Source organism: Anolis carolinensis, chromosome 3 (assembly GCF_035594765.1).
Source record: "Anolis carolinensis isolate JA03-04 chromosome 3, rAnoCar3.1.pri, whole genome shotgun sequence".
Taxonomy (NCBI): Eukaryota; Metazoa; Chordata; class Lepidosauria; order Squamata; family Dactyloidae; genus Anolis; species Anolis carolinensis.
Window position 1 is genome coordinate 114,316,424 of NC_085843.1, and position 20,424 is coordinate 114,336,847.

Sequence of the window (20,424 nt, forward strand, 5' to 3'; positions counted from 1 at the left end):
ATTTATCAGACATTTTGTACAATCAGAGCTACCACCTTTACAGAATTTAGTCTTTTTTCTGCCTAAGCCAGAATCAGTTGTGTGTACTTCGTTACACCCAAAGTGGATTCAATAGAGAAGAACTATGCAAAATCAAAATGTGGTAACAGTTTAATTTTCTTCCCTCTTTAGAGCTTTAAACAGGAAGAGGAAAACTGTTTTTAATTTTAAGCATTGAAAATATGGATTGGTCTTTTATATCTCTATTTGAGAAGTATTACTTTTGGAGAGTTTCAACCTTGCCTTTCAACCTTGCTCTGTTCTTCATTAAAGATTGCTGTTCAGTGGACAGGTCAACTTTGCTTTGGAACTTTCTTGGAGAAGATTTTAGCAGCCAGGTTTGTGACACTGTACTTTATATTTTAAATGCTCAACAATAACTTACTGACACTTGCACGAGAGATATTTGTAAGAAAAGCAACACATGATGTATTCCATGCTATGCAGCTACATGATTCCTACCTGGGCTACACCCCAGCATGGGTGGGAATCATGTAGCCTTTCAAATGTTGTTAAATACCAGCTTCCAGCATTCTATCATCGTTGACTGGATAAGACAACCTCTCAAAAGATGCATGATCCGTCCCCTTCCACCCATTGTACAGCAAACTTAATGAGCATTACATGCCTATTGGCATGTAACTGATTGAGAATTCTACAGAGACTCCCTTGTTCTCGTTTGTGAACAGTGGAAAGTTTTATGTCATATTTTATCATAGCTGGAGTGAGAAAATGAAATATTTTGGACTGATCTCATAGTTCTTGCACAAATCTCCTGCCCCTTGCCAAAAAACTATCCAGAGTGTTTATTTAATGTTGATAACCTATTGTACTTTTTCTCTCTCTTTGGGGAAAAAACCCAAATAACTTGAATGAGGCATAAAGATGAAATGTGTTGATATTATTGATTTTTGTTCTCTTTTTGTGTGTATAGTAAAGCATGAAGTCTACATTAGAGATTTCCTGTGCTGTCATTCTGCCATTCCTCTCTGTGCTCTATTCAGGTAGGTTGTGAATGATTGGTAACAACTGTAGTAGAGAATTTTCCATGTAGTTGTAGAAAGAGAGTATTAAGCAACTGTGAACAATATTTAGCTGTTTCCTGTATGCTCAAAAAATGTGACTCTGTAAAGAAGTTAGATTGCTGAAGAAAAATATATGGTTTTAAAATGTACATATCAAAACAATAACACAATGATGAAATGCATACTAGGAAAATTGTACTATTAAATGTTGGTCTAGCCCTTGGATTTTAGGCTGTATAATTCTATATAGAATCTGTGCCTAACCATCTGGTCAAGAATTTGACTTCTATAAAGTATATATTTAATTAATAACACCTTTATTTAATTTCATTAATAAATCCTAATTGCTAACATGGATATATTCAATAGCATTTTGCAAAAAAAAAAATAAAAAAAAAATCAGCAGTGTCCCCCCCCCCCCCCCTTACTTTTTAAGATTCAGGATCAAGTCAGATGAATACAGCTGAGAGAGTAATGTATGGCAATGTACAACAGGGTCACTCTGTTTTAGTTAACCTTTGATTTGTAATTGCTGGACTTTTTGCCCTATTATTTTGCTACATTAAACTTTTGTAGCATGACTAGCAAAGGGGTAATTATGACAAGCAAAACAATTTCCTAATGACTATGTGCACCATATTGCTTTTTCTATTGCTTGGGAATAAGTGTTTGCTTGCTGTTTTAAGAGTCAAGTTTGAAGGGGCCATAGATTTTCTGGCAATATTGTCTTAGACAACAGGAAGTTATTTTAGAAAAAGTTAACCTTACTTTTACCAAAAGTTGATCTTCCTAGTACAAAATCTAGAAGTCTTCAACTCTATGTGGAAACACTTGAGAATGAAGAGCCAACAGTAGTTGTTTCCATGGGAAAACAAGCAATTTGGGTGCTGATTTGTGTAAGTCAAATTCCTCTGGGTTAAGCTTGTTTATGACAGCTTTTCAAAAGGAAATAGTACACCATGACACCAATACTGCATGTAATTCTTAAAGTTTATTGTACTCTCCACAGATGTTTTAAATCATGATGGTGCTCACATGCTCAAAAACAAGAGATTTTCTTTTATAAGAAAGGAAATGCTGTCTCATTATTTAGTTTCAAGATAATATTTCGAAAGCCTTAATGAAATTTTGAAGATAATAATCAAAGCTTATTTGTGTAGTCTCGAATCCTAAATTCATTAAATATATACATAGACAGGGATAGCAATGTTGACCATTTCAAAAGGCAACATCCAAACTCCATATTGTGGTAAAGTCTTTATTAGACCAACCAACCAAACAAAAAATTTCTGTGCAAACTTGTGAACCATATGCTCACTCCCTAGTAAATGTGTTTTGGAGATAGCCTTACCTTGTGGGTCCTATGGATAGTTAGCTATACAACAGTGTTGCTGACTTCTTAATATGCCAGCTTATTTAAATCCTTTGGTCATGTAAGTATCACCATGGTTCTAGGTTTTTGGTGTTTTGATATGTATGCATGGGCAAGAAAGAAAGGGAACTGACAGGCTCTATGACCCTTGAAGTACATTTCGGCTCCTTTCATGGCTAGAAGCAATGCTTCTGTTGGAAAAACCAGCCATCCATCAGGAGGACTCCCCACAGCAGATGCAAAGTGAGTCTGTTTTATTTGCCCATGTAAACATGGCCTAGAACAGCCATTCCAACTAAGCATCAATCTTTCTAATACCTTCCTTCTACTTGCCTGTTATTATGACTAAACATTGTTTTCTCTTTTAAATGTACCCCACAATGAACGCAATCTCACTTACTCAAAATCTGATCTTTTCTGCAGAGAAATGTATTCTGGAAGAAAAATCTCAGAAACATATTGAAGAAGGAGAAGCTTTTGGAATTGATTGTTTTCAGCATACAGACTATAGCACCTTCTGGTACAGAAATGGAAGCAAGACTCCTATAACTAAACCAAATTCCTCAAGAATTTATCAGCAAGATACTGCGCTGTGGTTTCTGCCTGTGACATATCATGATTCCGGATCATATGAATGCATTACACAGTGAGAGCTTGTATTTATCTGTGGTGCTTTTTGGCTGGATGCAGTTTGTGTGGAATGAATAATTTTTAGTCAACCATTAGGTATTGGAATCATTTTTTATGTCGTACATCAGTCATTCTTGAACCATGGCTTATGGAAGTATTGTGCAGATAAGCTGCATACAAGACTTTAGGCTATAATTGGATGCCTGTGTTTTGATATGTTTCTGTGGGTGCATCTACACTGTAGAATTAATGCAATTTGATGCCACTTTAAAATAATAATAATAATAATAACAATAATAATAAATCTTTATTGTATCCCACTTTTCTCCCTAAAATGGGACCCAAAGCGGTTCACAACATTGTGTCAAAGACAATATAAAACAATGTACATATATAAAACACAACCTGTAAAACAATTTTACATCAGAGATAAGTATACATCTTTAAAAACATTAATCTAATACAATTATTGCAAGCTACTCAACAAGACAGATTGTAAGGTTAACGTGACTCAATAAAATATACATTCCCATAGCAGGAGGAAAGGAACAAATTATTTCAGAAGGACAGTATGTAGGAGCTGTATTTCAAAGGCTTTCATGGCCAGAATCACTAGGATGTTGTGTGGTTTCTGGGCTATACTTTAACTGGTATATTACCAAATGTGCTGCAATAATGGGAGTTGTTGTTTTACAATGTTTTTAGCCTTCTCTACCAAAGAATGTTAGTGCCTCCCAAAAATGCCTCTCAGGATTCTTTATTAATGACTTAGATGAAGGGTTAGAAGGCATGAGCATCAAGTTTGCAGACGACATCAAATTGAGAGGGATAGCTAATACTCCAGAAGACAGGAACAGAATCCAAAACAACCCTAACAGATTAAAGAGATGGGTCAAAACTAACAAAATGATGTTCAACAGGGACAAATGCAAGATACTCCACTTAGGAAGAAAAAAACAAAATGCAAAGGTACAGAATGGGGGACGCCTGGCTGAACAGCAGTACGTGTGAAAAAGACCTTGGAGTCCTCATGGATAACAAGTTCAACAGGAGCCAACAATGTGATCCGGCAGCTAAAAATGCCAATGGGATTTTAGCCTGCATAAATAGGAGTCTAGTGTTTAGATCCAGGGAAGTCATGCTCACCCTCTATTCTGTCTTGGTCAGACCACACCTGGAAGACTGTGTCCAATTCTTGGCACCACAATTGAAGGGACATGTTGACAAGCTGGAATATGTCCAGAGGAAGGTGACTAAAATGATCAAGGGTCTGGAGAACAAGCCCTATGAGGAGCGGATTAAAGAGCTGGGCATATTTAGCCTGCAGAAGAGAAGGCTGAGAGGAGACATGATGAGGGCCATGTATAAATATGTGAGGGGAAGTCATAGGGAGGAGGGAGCAAGCTTGTTTTCTGCTGCCCTGGAGACTAGGATGTGGGGCAATGGCTTTAAACTACAGGAAAGGAGATTCAACCTGAACATCAGGAAGAATTTCCTCACTGTGAGAGCTGTTCAGCAATGTGTTGGAGGCTCTTTCTTTGGAGGCTTTTAAGCAGAGGCTGGATGGCCATCTGTTGGGGGTACTTTGAATGCGATTTCCTCCTTCTTGGCAGGGAGTTGGACTAGATGGCCATGAGGTCTCTTCCAGTTCTATGATTCTTTGATTTTTGGGGACTGAACTAAGGCTTTGATTATTTAAACTGATATCAAATTACGTTAATTATACAATGTAGTTGCACCCTATAATAGTTTGCATTGTGAACATCCTTGATGTGGCAGAAAATAGAAAGGGGGAATTAAAGTTAATGTAACAAAGATGCTTTTTCTGCTTAATTACAGGGATTCAACAGGATGTTACAAAAAGAATATCCAAATAGAAGTATTCAACTACAGTGCTTCCCTTTGTTTTAATGAGAATCACTTCTATGAGCAAAAGATACCAATCTCAACCAATGAAAAGATTGTATGCAATTACAATGACAATTTGTTAGGACAAGAGCCAGATGATTTGTCTATTAATTGGTTTAAGGTATTGATTTCTTTCTGTAGCATAATTGGCAATAATACCTAACCAATGCTATAATGACATAAAATTCCCAATCCTTCATTTCCATTTTAAGACTAACTCAGTAGTGTTATTGACTTAATCTTATTGGAAAGGGGGCAATTCATTTGTTTTCTGTTGACTGATCTTCTAGGAATTCTCTTGGGACAATTTAAATAATTCATTTTTCCAACTGGATTCTGGAACTATATATAAGCCCAACTGAAGAAGCCTTTCTAGGGTACAATAAATAGACATAAAGGGAACTTAGCACTTCTCAGACCTGATAAGTCTCTGCATGTGTGCACACTATCAGCTAAATCGGCCATGGGCAAACTTCAGCCTTCCAGTTGTTTTTGACTTCATCTCCCAGAAATCCCAGCCAGTTTACCAGCTGTTAGAAATTGTGGGATTTAAAGTCCGGAATAATTTGGTATGCCTGGTCTAAATGCTGGGCTGAAATAATGCCTCATCTGGGATAGCACTGGCTTATCAGAAGCAACCTAATGGATTTATAGCTGATGAACTCTGAAGTAGAATGCCAATAAATGTTAGTTTTATGAATTTCTGATATGGCTAAAGTGACACAGAGAAGCAAACATACAAAAGGTGGACATAATTAAAAACTGTATGAAATTTCAGATAGCTTTACTTCTCCCAAAGCTACCTGAAACACTACTGTTTTGTTCACATTTTTGGGCAACAATGAGATGTGACGTGTATCCCTCAGAATTGTAACAATCAATTGTCATGCGGTATTATTTTCTGGATCAAAGAAAGAGAATTTGTCAAGTTTTCAAAGAAGTAGCCATGTTAGGACCTTATCAGATGCAATCTTCTCTGTGTCTTCTCCCAGTTTCTCCACGTTGCTGAAACAGAGTCCCACAGAGCCCATCACATGACGCAGGGCAATTTCTGGTGGGAAACCATAGGGCCCCGTTTCAGCAGCATGGAGAAATGGAGCCCAGAGCAGCTTTAGAGGAGTTGGGTGTTACCTGACTCTAAATGGAGAACACAAAGAGGAAGTGGGAAAAGGATGGGAAACAACACGGGATGGGAGGCCGTACCAGAAGACAGGGAAAGACAGTAGAGAATGAAGGAGGACAGTTTCCTCCTCTTTGTCTTACATTTCCACTGCCTGTCTGATGAGATCCTTAGTCTTTTGCAATACATAAAGGAAGCAGAGCTGTGAAAATAAGTAATGTAACAGAAATTTATTGGGTTTTATGTGAGCTCTGAACTTGGAAGGAAAAAATCTATTGAAGCTAGAAGATGTTTATACTATTCGAATGTAACTCCATTTAACCCATTGTTGTCTTTTCTCATTGCCATTTACTCTCCAGAATTTCAGAAAATAGTCTTTTCTATTTTTGATTCTTTTCAGTAGACATGCCAGGAACTGAATATGGGAGCATCTGTAAGCAAAGCATTATTCACTGAACTGTATGTTTGTGGCTTCAGGTTGCCTACAGCACCTTGTATTCATTGGCTGTCTGAAATATACCGATAGGTGCCAAAGGCAATATTTCAAAAGAAGGAACTGGCAGAACCACCTCTGAGTATTCTTAGCCTTGTGAAATTCCCGGGGTCACCATAAGTTGACAGGCAGCCAGAAGGCACATGCACAAAGGTCAGTTGCACAGAATATGCTTTGCCTACAGAGACTCCCAGGTTCAGATCCTGGCATATCTACTTAAAAGGATCAAGAATGGAAAAACTGTTTTCTAAAATTCTGGAGAGCCAATGCCAATTACTATGAGATTTGTGACTAAAATGAGCACATTTCCATAGTCATCATATAACAATTTTGTGGAATGTACTTTTTACTGCCTCAAAGTTTAATTACATAAATTTGTGTTTAGGAATGTAATCCAATGAGGGGTGAACGATTTCGCATCTCTGAATCTGAACTTATAATAAATAATATCAATAAAGATGATATGGGAAAATACCAGTGCAAAGGATCCTACACTTATCTGAGGCATAAATACAACTTTTCAAGGAGTATTCGGGTATCTGTTTTAAGTAAGTGTCATTTTATAATTTGATCATTACACCTGTTTTCTTTCTAATAATTATTTGTTGCTTACATTTATAGCCTATCTTTCACTTTGTAGTTACAGGATGACTAATATACATGTTGATAACATAACTTAAAAGGACAGTTAAAAGTTAAGTTGATATCATAGTAAAGTACAGGCTGAATGTCTCTTATCTGAAATTCTTGGAACTAGAAGGATTTTGGATTTAGGGAGATTTTGGAATACCTGTATTTTTATATACGCCCCCATCTAAACACAAAATTAGGTTTCATATACCTTATACACATAGCCTGAAAATAATTTTATATAAAATATTTTAAATAATTTTGTGTCTGAAACAAAGTTTGTGTACATTGAACCATCTATCTCATCACTTTCATCGAGTTCCATAGGCCAGGACAGAATGGTAGGGCTTGACTAGAGTTTCCGGCACAACACTGCATCCTTTTTGCCTTATTTTAGTGTGCAAAAATCAGTGAAAGAGTGCACGTTTTGCCTGCAGGAGCCAATAATGCCAAATACAGTCTATAGAATCTGCATTTAGATAGTCATATATTTCATAAGCCCATTCTTGTTGAAACCTTTTTTTTTACCTTAACTGTATGATGCAAAGGGATGGGTAAAGAGGAGAAGGGGAAAGCAAAATGGTAAGAGAGTGGAGCCAAGAGAAAAAGAAATGGGAGATAGATTTGAGGGGGAAATCGTTTAAATATCAAATTGCTTAGAGCTATGTGAATCATACACAAAAGAATACAAAGGTATTCACCTCCACCTATCCCTTTCACCTCCACCTATACCCAGCTATTGCACTTTATTCTGGCCCAGCTCAGAGGTTGTAAGATATTTCACATAAGTAAATCTTACTGCCTTTCCTCCAATCCTGATTATGCTCACTGCGCCTAGAAGGCTATTGGTTATTGTGAGTATGTTTTTATTGTATTTTATATGCCTTTGATTTTATATGTTTATGTTTGAAATATGCCTTGTTGTTGTATTTTGGGCTTGGTCCTCATGGGAGCCTCCCTGAGTCCCTTCGGGGAGTTGGGGTGGGATACAAGAATGAAGTTGTTGTTATCATCATCATCATCATTATCATCATCATCATCATCATCATGATTGCAGCTCACTCCGAATGATCATGGTAGGATGTAGCAGAAGTATTTCTCTGCTCTCCTTGGAGGCCTAACTAGTGCCAGCATTGCTATTCTGGCACTAAATGAAATCATGGTCATTCATTACAGTTTTTCCATTCTTTTTCCCTTCTTCCGCAAACTTAGCCATTCTTCTGCTCAACAAACTCTGGTTGGATCTACACTGTCATATAATGCAGTTTGGAACTGCATTGTATGATCAGTGTAATAGCCGAGATAATGCAGCAACATGATATGGGTCTACACCAGGCATGGGTAAACTAAGGCCTGGGGGCCGGATGCAGTCCTCTGGATGCTTATCTCAGGCCCTCCCCATTTTTCCTGTCTTCTTGCCATAAAGTCACAGTGGCCCGCTCCATCCTTATGCAGAAACGATGGGGAGGAAGACACACAGCAGCTGAGAGCCCTCTGGAGTGCTCCCAACCACCGCATGTCTTGCTCTCTCCCCAGCATAAGGACGGTGTGAACAGGCCTGTCCTTATGCTGGGAGGACGGGTTGAGGAAGGCATGCAGAGGTTGAGAGTCCTCCGGAGTGCTCTTGGATGTTGCTAGTCTCATCCTCTTCCCGGCATAATGCCAGGAGGACAGCCTGAAGATCGAGGTATTGGGGAGGAAGATCGGGGCAGTTGCTGCATGTCTCGTTTTCTCCTGGTATAAGGATGGGGTGAGCAGCCCAGTCCTTATGCCAGGAGGACAACCTGAGAATGACCCACCCCATCCTGGTCCTGCCCTCTCTCAGGCCTCCCCCCCCCTCTTGGGTCCATTCCAACCAGTGTGTGCCCGGCCGTCATCTTTCCTGGCCCGGCTATCCTGGCCAGGCCCACAATGCAGCCCCAAGGCAAAAAAGTTTGCCCATGCTTGGTCTACGCTGACCATATAATGCAATTCTAAACTTCATTATATGGCAATGTAGATCCAGACTCAGCTATCTGACCCGAACTCCAGAATGCTCTGGCTCTTCTTGCCTTCCTCCTTGCTTTCCCCCCTGCAAAGATAACACAGCCACATTACACATTTCTTCCAGTTATGTTCAGTTAGCCTTCCACATTCATGGCAGCTAGGAGAATAGATTCACTATGAAAATGAAAAATTGTGAGTAAAAAAACGGAATTTTTTTTCAGTTCTCTGGGAACAGTTCTCTGGGAATTTCTAGAATTTCCAGCATGACTCTATGCTCAGCTTCTATGGGCCATTTTTCCTTGGAAGTTGATCATAGAATTGTACTGGAAGAGCTACAAAATGGCTAGAGAAATTTTCTCTTTAGGAATATTAAGACTCTTTGGTCAACCTCCAGAGGACATTCAGATAGCCCTGCTTCGAATTGAGATTGTAATTCTAATCTTAAAGCCACTGTTTTTAGCCTGTCGTTCCTATTTCCATAGCAATAGCAATACAAACCATCGTTGGAATCTTATATGACCAGTTAGATTTTGTAATTTTATAAATATCTACCTGCATAGCAGAGGTGTTAAAAATAAATTTTACGGAATTGTGAAGATGGGCCATGGGAGTGCCCAAGGCACGTCAAGACCTATGCACATTGTGTACTTTGCTAACTCTGGTATGAAACAATATAAAAGTACCGGTAGTTCTCTAATGTATACAGACATTATCCAACTGTGCAATTCTAATTCCTCTTAAGAAAACTGAAAGTCCCAGAAGGATTCTGACTCTATTTTGCAGAATTAGTGTTAAGATTTCTAAGATAATATTTGTGATGTCCTTAGGACATTATAAAATCCTATATAAATTACAGTATTGCTATTAGCCTCCCCAATTCCTTTTGGGGGAATGGTGGCAGGATATAAATAGTTATTATTATTTATATTATGAATCTGAAATATTTTGAAATTTTGTTATCTCCATTATCCTACATAATTCTTCTATATATTCACATAAATAAGTGATCTTTTAAAAGAAAGAAATATCAGTGACTTATCTCACTTTTAGAAACTGAGAGGAAGAGAACTGAGATTCTGCATCCTAGAAACCATACCATTGAAGCTGAACTTGGTAAGTCTTTAGTTGCTTTTAAAAATACTAAAAATTGATTAGAAAATCTGTAGAATTGGTACTGTAGAATAAGTAACAAACCCTTCCAATTTGCAAATATGTTTTAATCTCAGTAAGGAAAATTTATCTGATTAGTGTTGTTATGCACCTTTACGTCTGTTCCAATTTATGATGATCCCTGAGGTGATCCGATCACAAGATTTTTCTTGGCAAGATTTTTTTCAGACAAGATTTCCCTTTGATTTCCTCTAAGACTGAGAGTGCAATTTGACCAATGTGAGTTTCCATGACTAATTAGGGACTCAAACTCTGATCTATAGAGTCACAGTCCAATGCTTAAACTACTACACCATACCAATTGCAATTTAAATAATCTCTTGCTGGCACAAAGAAAATGAAAAATGGTGTAATAAGCCCCACAGACAGTTCTATTCCAAGAGTTGGAAATGGAAGGCAGCTACCATTGCTGGTAGGACTGTCCCATTTGCTTACTTTTTAAAATACATGCTGTATTTATTCCAGCTGCTAATCTTGAGAAACATTTTAGAATCACACAAATAGGCTGTTTTGTTTAAAAACCTAGGAGTGCTGTAGAAGCAAGACAAGAAGAAAGGAAGAAGTGGGGTGGGGTGGGAAGGGAAGGAGGAAGAAACTGTGACATTTTAACTCAATTGAGGGCCCTTCTGCACTTACCTAAACCCTGGGAGGAAGTGGGTTAAAATAACCCATTTCCTCCTGGGTTTCAATCCCCACTCACTCCCACAATCTTAACTTAAGATCTGGATCTTTTCAGGACTCAGGTGTTTAATTTATGTGGAGTAAACTGGGGAAAACCCCATTTCTGTATTAATTGGCTTTTACCTGAAGCATCGTTTGGGCGCCTCAGGTAAAAGTGAGTCAGGTCCCGCGTTTTGGGCCTGTCTGAAGGCCTTGAGAAGGTGGGAAGGCACAAGGTTAACTGTGGGCCTATCCAGACAGGGCCCATAATACTGGAGATCCTGCCCTCGCTCCCCCTTCTCCTGGCACATCATTTCTCTATGCCAGGAAAGCTCTGCTAGCATGGTAATGGCGGCGGGTAAGTTATTTTTAATTTTTAAGGCTTTCCTGGGAAGTTTTCTTTGGTGTCTGGGTGCCCTGCCAGAAGGTCCAGCAGGGCAGCCAGATACCCTCCATAAAGCATGGATTTTTTGGGGTGGTGGTGGTGTGTAGTCTTTAACCGATGCCCAATCAGGTTTCTTAAACCCGATTGGGCGCGTGTTAAAGCCCTGTGTGGAACCAACCTATGTCTGTCCTGGCCAAAGTGGGATAGTTGCAGGATATATAAGCACAGTTTATTACAGGTTTCTAATGTCCATTTTGTGCTACCAATTTTACAGGATCCAACATACTTATAGAGTGCAATGTCTCATATTCCAAAAGCAGCTTTTTTTCTATTTCCTGGATGGTCAATAATACTCTTGTTGATTTAGTTTTTAAAGACAGAATTGAAGAAGGCTTTCAGTAAGTATATATTTCTTAAATATGTAAATGAATCAAGCAAACTTTGACTTCTTTTGTTATTGAATCCAATGAATCCTATAAAATATCATTTTGGACTTTATCACAAGAGGCTCGTGGGAGCTGCAGACTTCTCAACCATGAATAGAATTGCTTACAATTGCATGGTATTGTTCAAGAGCCATTCCAAATCTGTGTAACTCATCTGTAAGTGCTGCTTTTAAAAAGAAATGGGGAACTCTTAGCAGCAAATAGCACTTTGAAGCAGTGTTCACAGTGTTGTTGAAGGCCTTTATGGCCAAAATCACTGAGTTGTTGTGAGATTTTTGGGCTACATAGGGACTACCAAATGTAGCACCCAAACACAAATCAAAGAACACGAAAGGCACTACAGACTAGTTCAACCAGAGAAGTCAGCTATAGCAGAGAAACCAACATGGACACAGAATATTATTTGAGAACACAGAAATGCTGGACCACTCTGACAACCATCATGCCAGACTACACAGAGAAGCCACTGAAATCCACAGGCATGTGGACGATTTCAATAAAAAGGAGGAAACCATGAAAATGAACACAATCTGGCTGCTAGTATTAAAAAAACCAGAATCAAGAGAGTAAATAAAGAACAACCCTCAGAAAACAGGGGAATTCATGCTAACAATCAAGTACCAGTTAACACCTCCCAAACAGAGGATGCCTCAAGGTACAACAGCCAGGCTACCTCTATGCAAATACCCTCACTGATTGCAGCTGCAAGGCTACTCAGTGCTAATCAAGCTTGCTAATTACAACATTCACACTTGCTTCAAACAGACAAGAGTTCTTTCTCCCAGTCTGGACATTCCACAGATACACTCTACTTGCCTCCTCTCTAACAGGTTTTGCAAAGGAGCAGCATGTGTGGGGTTGTCAATGTGAAGTAGCCCTCGTGCAGAATACACAAAATAGGGAAACGCTACTAAATGCAAAATGCATATTTCCATTTTTTAAATTATTATAAGTGTTCAAAGGGCCAATACTTGGGAACTCATGAAAATATTTACAGTAGAGTGTCACTTATACAAGCTAAACAGGCTGGCAGAAGCTTGGATAAGCAAATATATTTGGATAATAAGGAGGGGTTAAGGAAAAGCCTATTAAACATCAAATTAGGTTATGATTTTACAAATAAGCACCAAAACATCATGCTATACAACAAATTTGACAGAAAAAGTAGTTCAATATGCAGTAATGCTACGTAGTAATTACTGTATTTACGAATTTAGCACCAAAACATCACGATATATTGAAAATATTGACTACAAAAATGGCTTGGATAATCCAGAAACTTGGATAAGTGAGACTCTACTGTAATTACAAAGTTCCAGTCCTTCTGTCTTGCAAGGTTTTGAGCTTTCAGGGCTGGGCAGTTCATTTGGGGAAAAAAATGTGTGTGTGTGTGTGTGTGTGCTGAGGAGGGAGGGTGATGGATGAATAGGCAATGCATAGATTAAGAGGAGGCAAGTCCCAGCAGATGTTAACTATAAATGCTTGCTATTGTCTTAAAGTGACTGAAGAGCTGATTGGTACAATAAGAAACTCCATGTTCTAGCTGAAACCTTGCAACACCACTTTTAGAGCCTTATGTGTTAATGTTCTTTATGGTTGTAAGTACAAACCTACACAATTAGGATTCAGCAGAGTTTTATTATTCTTATCATTCTTTACAAAATAGTTATCCTGAAGCATTGTATACTAAGAATAATGTGCAACATTATTGGTTATTTTAATGTAACCTTTTTCTGTTTTTTTTCCTGAAGAGGCTAGCTATACATACAGTTAGCCCTCCATATTTACATCTGACAACCTGCGGACTAGTAAACAGCAGGGTTTCACTACTTGGTACCCTCTACTAAAGAGTGATGAATATTATCAACAATTATCTTCAAGGCTTAACATCTGTAGCCCTTAGAAAAACATTTACAGCCCTGCGCTTCCAAACAATGCCGTCAGACTGGCTAGAGGGAAGATATAGAGGGATCCCTCATGCCCAATGACTTTGTATTTGTGGGTCGGGGGAAAAGAAGATATAATACACTAGCTATGCCCGGCCACGCGTTGCTGTGGCGAAGTATGGTGGTATGGGAAATAAAGTATTGAGGAATTGGTGGTAGTTAAGGTCAAGGGTCCCCTGGGCTGAGTGGGTTGCTAGGAGACCAAGTGAGCAGAGCTTAGCCTTCTAACTGGCAGCAATTGGATAAAAACAATTCTTCCTCTCCCTCTAATTAGGACTTTATTTTTCTTTTCTTTTTGTTGTATCAACCTAGAGGCATGGATGAGGGGTTGTGATGTCAATTTTCGAGGTTGTGGGGTGTTTACTTTTGTTGTTTTGTCCGCTGCCGTGATGCCATCACTCTTTTATATATATAGATAGACACACACGTTATATTAAAGTACAGGGAAGGAGATTCCACCTGAACTTTAGGAAGAACTTTCCTGAGTGTGAGAAGAGCTGTTGAGCAGTGGAACTCTCTGCCTCTGAGCCCAGAGGATGCTTTTAAATGGAGGCTGGGTGGCCATCTGTCGGGGATGTTTTGATTGTGCTTTTCCTGCAAGAACGGAGACAGGAGTTAGACTGGATAGCCGTTGAGGTCTCTTCCAACTAAATTATTATTATTATTATTGTTGTTGTTGTTGTTGTTGTTGTTGTTGATTTACTATTATTGAGGATGGGTGATCATCTCTTGGGGGTGCTTTAATTGTGCTTTTCCTGCATGAAGGCAGGAGGGGGTTGGACTGGATGGCCCATGGGGTCTCTTCCATCTATTATTATTATTATTATTATTATTATTATTATTATTATTATTATTGATAATATTATAATGTATTACGATATAATACTGATAGTAAGACAATTTAATAATATTAGTTATATACTATATATTAAGTGTAATATTACTAATAATATTACAATGTAATGATATAGTACAATATAGTAATTTAATGCTAGTACTGTACTATGCCAATAATATAATGTATTGTAAGTGAATGGAATTTGTAAGTCGCTCTTGAGTCCCCTTTGGGGTGAGAAGGGTGGCATATAAATGTAGTAAATAAATAAATAAAAATAAATGATTGATTTATTATTATAGAGGCTGGATGGGCATCTGTCAGGGGTGCTTTGATTGTGCTTTTCCTGCGTGAAGGCAGAAGGGAGTTGGACTGGATGGCTGATGTGGTCCAACTCTATTATTATTATTATTATTATTATTATTATTATTATTATTATTATTATTATTACCATTGTTATTGCTGTTATTATTGATTTATTATTACTATTAATAATTCTATTAATATTATTAAGTCTGGATGGCCACCTGTCGTGGGTGATTTGATTGTGCTTTTCCTGCATGAAGGCAGAAGGGAGTTGGACTGGATGGCTGATGTGGTCCAACTCTATTATTATTATTATTATTACCATTGTTATTGCTGTTATTATTGATTTATTATTACTATTAATAATTAATACTATTAATATTATTGAGTCTGGATGGCCACCTGTCGTGGGTGATTTGATTGTGCTTTTCCTGCATGAAGGCAGAAGGGGGTTGGACTGGATGGCCCATGTGGTCTCTTCCAATATTATTATTGTTGTTATTGTTATTGTTATTTTATTATTATAAATTGAGGCTGAATGGCCATCTGTCAGGGGTGCTTTGATTGTGCTTTTCCTGCATGAAGGCAGAAGAGGGTTGGACTGGATGGCCCATGTGGTCTCTTCCAACTCGTAATATTATTTTCTTATAACAATAATAATGGATTTTAAGATTAACTTAGAGCCTGCTTAATAGAATAAAATACAATATATACACAATTACATACAATAATAACAATAATAATAGATTTTAAGATTAATTTAGAGCCTTCTTAATATAATAAAATATAATATATACACAATTACATATAATCATTACATACAATAATAACAATAATACTTTAAGACTAACGTAGAGCCTGCTTTATTGTTATAATAATATACTAAAATACAATATATACATAATTACATATAATAATAATAATAGATTTTAAGACTAATGTAGAGCCTGCTTTATTATTATATTATAATATAATAAAATACTATACATAATTACATATAATAATAACAATAGTAATAGATTTTAAGATTAATTTAGAGCCTGCTTAATAGAATAAAATACAATATATTCATAATTGCGTATAATCATTACATACAATAATAACAATAATAATAGATTTTAAGAATAATTTAGAGCCTGCTTTATTATTATAATAATATAATAAAATACAATATATAATAACAATAGATTTTAAGACTAACGTAGAGCCTGCTTTATTATTATAATATAATAATATAATAAAATACAATATATTTTCTTATTATTTCTATTTTTATTATCATTGTTGTTAATATTATTGAGGCTGGATGACCATCTGTCAGGGTGCTTTGACTGTGCTTTTCCTGCATGGCAGAAGACAGCGGGACTAGATGGCCCATGGGGTCTCTTCCAACTCTATTATTATTGTTATTGTTATTATTGCTATTGCTATTAATGTATTATTATTGTGGCCGGCTAGCCCTCTGTCAGGAGTGCTTTGATTGTGCTTTTCCTGCATAATGGCAGAGGGGGATTGGACTGCATGGCTTTATAGAGGTTTCTTCCAACTCTATTATTATTGTTATCATTGTTATTATGATTGATTTATTATTATTGTGGCCAGATGGACATCTGTCGGGGGTGCTTTGATTGTGCTTTTCCTGCATGAAGGCAGGGGGTTGGACTGGATGGTCTTTGGGGATCCCTTCCAACTCTATTATTATTATTATGGTCCATGTGGTCTCTTCCAACTCTTTTATTATTTCTTAGTATTGAATTATTATTGTCGACGGATGGACATCTGTCGGGGGGGCTTTGATTGTGCTTTTCCTGCATGAAGGCAGAAGGGGGTTGGACCAGATGGCCTTTAAGGGTCCCTTCCAACTCTATTATTCTATGATTGTTATTGTATGATTATACACACATATATTATAGTATAGATACACAGACACGTACATACTGTGTATAGGTATGTGTTTGTCTATATATATGTGTGTGTCTATATGTGGGTATATGTGTATATATATGTGTGTATTTATATATGTATATATATATATGTATATATGGGTGTATATGCATGTATATGTATGTATGTATATGTGTGTATGTACATGTGTATATATGTGTGTGTATATGTATGTGTGCATATGCATGTGTGTATGTTTATGTGTGTATATATGTGTGTATATGTGTGTATGAATATGTGTATGTATATGTGTGTGTATATATGTGTCTGCATGTATATGTGTGTGCATGTATGTACGTGTGTATGTACATGTGTATATATGTGTGTGTATATGTATGTGTGCATATGCATGTGTGTATGTTTATGTGTGTATATATGTGTGTATATGTGTGTATGAATATGTGTATGTATATGTGTGTGTATATATGTGTCTGCATGTATATGTGTGTGCATGTATGTACGTGTGTATGTACATGTGTATATATGTGTTTATATGCATTTGTGTATGTATATGTGTATGTGTGTATGTGTATATGTATATGTGTATATGTGTATATATGTGTGTATATGCATGTGTGTATGTGTGTGTATGAATATGTGTATGTGTATGTGTGTGTATATATGTGTCTGCATGTATATGTGTGTGCATGTATATGTGTCTGTATGTACGTGTGTATGTACATGTGTATATATGTGTTTATGTGCATTTGTGTATGTATATGTGTATGTATGTGTGTATGTGTATATGTGTATATGTGTATATATGTGTGTATATGCATGTGTGTGTGTATATATGTGTATATATGTATATATGTGTGTATGTACGTGTGTATATGTGTGTGTATATGAATGTGTGTATGTGTGTATATGCATGTGTGTATGTATATATATGTGTATATGTATATGTGTGTGTATGTATGTGTGTATGTGTGTATATGCATGTGTGTATGTATATATGTGTGTATATATATGTGTATATGTATATGTGTGTGTATGTACGTGTGTATATGCATGTGTGTATATGTATATATGTGTGTATATATGTGTATATGTGTGTATGTACGTGTGTATATGTGTGTGTATATGTATGTGTGTATATGCATGTGTGTATGTATGTATGTGTGTGTGTATATATGTGCCTGCATATATATGTGTGTGCATGTATATGTGTCTGTATGTATGTATGTATATGCATGTGTGTATGTATATATGTGTATATATGTGTTCATGTACATGTGTATATATGTGTGTGTATATGTATGTGTGTATGTGTGTATATGTGTGTGCATGTCTATATGTCTATATGTATGTGTGTATGTTCATGTATATATATGTGTGTGTATATGTATGTGTGTATGTGTGTGTATATATTTGTGTGTATGTGTGTATATATATATATACACTAGCTGTGCCCGGCCACGCGTTGCTGTGGCGAAGTCTGGTGGTGTTGGTGAGAAATTGTTGAGGTAATGGTGGTATTGAATGTCTGTTGTATGGTTGTCTTTATGTTTAGTATGCACACTGAAGTGGATTATACTGCAGTGTGGACTCAAGATAATCCAGTTCAAAGGAGATAAGATTCTAAATGGGTTATATAGCTGTGTGGAAGGGCCTTGAGTCTATACTGCCATCTAATCCAGTTAAACTCTGATAATCTGTGGAACAGGCCTAAGTGAGGCCTAACTGTGCCTGTCCCCTGGGCTGAGTAGGTTGCTAGGAGACCAAGTGGGCGGAGCTTAGCCTTCAAACTGGCAGCAATTGGATAAAAACTATTATTCCTCTCCCTGTAATTAGGACTTTATTTTTCTTTTCTTTTTGTTGTATCAACCTAGAGCCGTGAATGATGGGTTGTGTTGTCAAATTTCGAGGTTGGGGGGCCTGTAGTTTTGTTGTTTTGTCCGCTGCTCTGATGCCATCACTCTTTTATATATATAGATACTAGCTGTGCCCGGCCACGCGTTGCTGTGGCAAAGTGGTGGTGGTATTGGTTAAAAATTGTTGTGTAATTTTTATTTGACGATATTTGTATTTTTTAATTAATTTTATTATAAGTTATCTTTTTATTCATTATATTTTATTATTTTCTTGTATAATTTTTAGTTATTTTTTTTGTTATTATGGTATTTTATTGTATTGATTTTTTAGTGTTTTTAAATTTTTTTTAGTGTTTTTTATTATTTTTTATTGGGTTGCTAGGAGACCAAGTGGGTGGAGCTTAGCCTTCAAACTGGCAGCAATTGGATAAAAACTATTATTCCTCTCTCTCTAATTAGGACTTTATTTTTCTTTTCTTTTTGTTGTATCAACCTTGAGGTGTGGATGATGGGTTGTGTTGTCAAATTTTGAGGTTGGGGGGCCTGTACTTTTGTTGTTTTGTGAATAGCCGTGACGCCATCACTCTTTTATATATATAGACTATCTGTTACATTGCCCTTTGTATAATGACCCTAGAAACAATCTTCTGGGAGGGTGACAGTAAGAAGTTATCTGTGACTTGTTAGCGGATTATTAAAAAAAACATTTGCAGTCATAGCCCGCAACCATTGTCTTGTGGGGTCCTGCAGGGCTTGATACTGTCCCCCACGTTACTTAACATATACATGAAGCCACTGGGAGAGATCATCTGAAATTTCAGAGTACGGTGTCATCTGTATGCAGATGATGTCCAACTCTGTCACTCCTTCCCATCTGCTACTAAGGAGGTTGTTCAGATCCTGAACCGGTGCTTGGCAGCTGTGGCAGTCTGGATGAGGGCGAACAAAATTGAAATTGCATCCAGACAAGGCAGAGGTCCTCCTGGTCAGTCGCAAGGCCGAACAGGGCATAGGGTTACAGCCTGTGTTGGATGGGGTTACATTGTCCCTGAAGACACAGGTTCGCAGCTTGGATGTTCTCCTGGACTCTCTCTGAGCCTGGAACCTCAGGTCTTGGCAGTGACTAAAACTTGTGCGCCAGTTGCGCCCATATCTTGGGAAGTCTGACTTGGCCACAGTGGTCCATGTTCTTGTTACATCCTGCTTGGATTACTGCAACACGCTTTATGTGGGGTTGCCTCTGAAGTCGGCCTGGAAGCTCCAACTAGTACAACGCCAGACTTATAACTGGAACAGCATACAGGAAGCATACTACTCCTCTGTTGCATCAGCTCCACTGACTGCCAATATGCTACCGCACCCAATTCAAAGTGCTGGTTTTGACCTATAAAGCCCTAAATGGTTCTGGTCCAACTTACCTGTTCGACCGTAGGTCCTCCTGTAAGCCTACTAGAACTTTAAGATCATCTGGGGAGGCCCTGCTCTCGGTCCCACCTGTCTTGCAAGTGTGACTGGTGGGGATGAGAGACAGGGCCTTCTCAGTGGTGGCTTTTCGGCTGTGGAACTCCCTCCCCAATGACATCCAGCAGGCTCCATCCTTCTGAGCTTTAGAAAGAAGCTAAAGACCTGGTTATGTGTACAAACATTCAACAAATTAATTTCACGGCTTCGACATGGCCTGGTTAACAGATTATATGTAAGGTTTTTGGATGAAT

The 20,424-nt window shown here is 37.6% G+C and overlaps 1 protein-coding gene across 1 annotated transcript in view; it reads left to right on the forward strand.

The window, feature by feature from the left end:
* LOC100552801 (interleukin-1 receptor-like 2) overlaps nucleotides 1–20,424 on the forward strand; it is a 34,996-nt gene that overhangs the window by 7,362 nt on the left and 7,210 nt on the right. Inside the window, exons 2-8 of the mRNA XM_016995649.2 lie at nucleotides 313–377; nucleotides 974–1,043; nucleotides 2,860–3,082; nucleotides 4,906–5,095; nucleotides 6,973–7,135; nucleotides 10,254–10,316; nucleotides 11,693–11,816. Of these exons, the coding sequence (XP_016851138.2) occupies nucleotides 980–1,043; nucleotides 2,860–3,082; nucleotides 4,906–5,095; nucleotides 6,973–7,135; nucleotides 10,254–10,316; nucleotides 11,693–11,816 (827 nt within the window). The 5' untranslated portion in view covers nucleotides 313–377; nucleotides 974–979. The remainder of the gene's footprint in view (nucleotides 1–312; nucleotides 378–973; nucleotides 1,044–2,859; nucleotides 3,083–4,905; nucleotides 5,096–6,972; nucleotides 7,136–10,253; nucleotides 10,317–11,692; nucleotides 11,817–20,424) is intronic.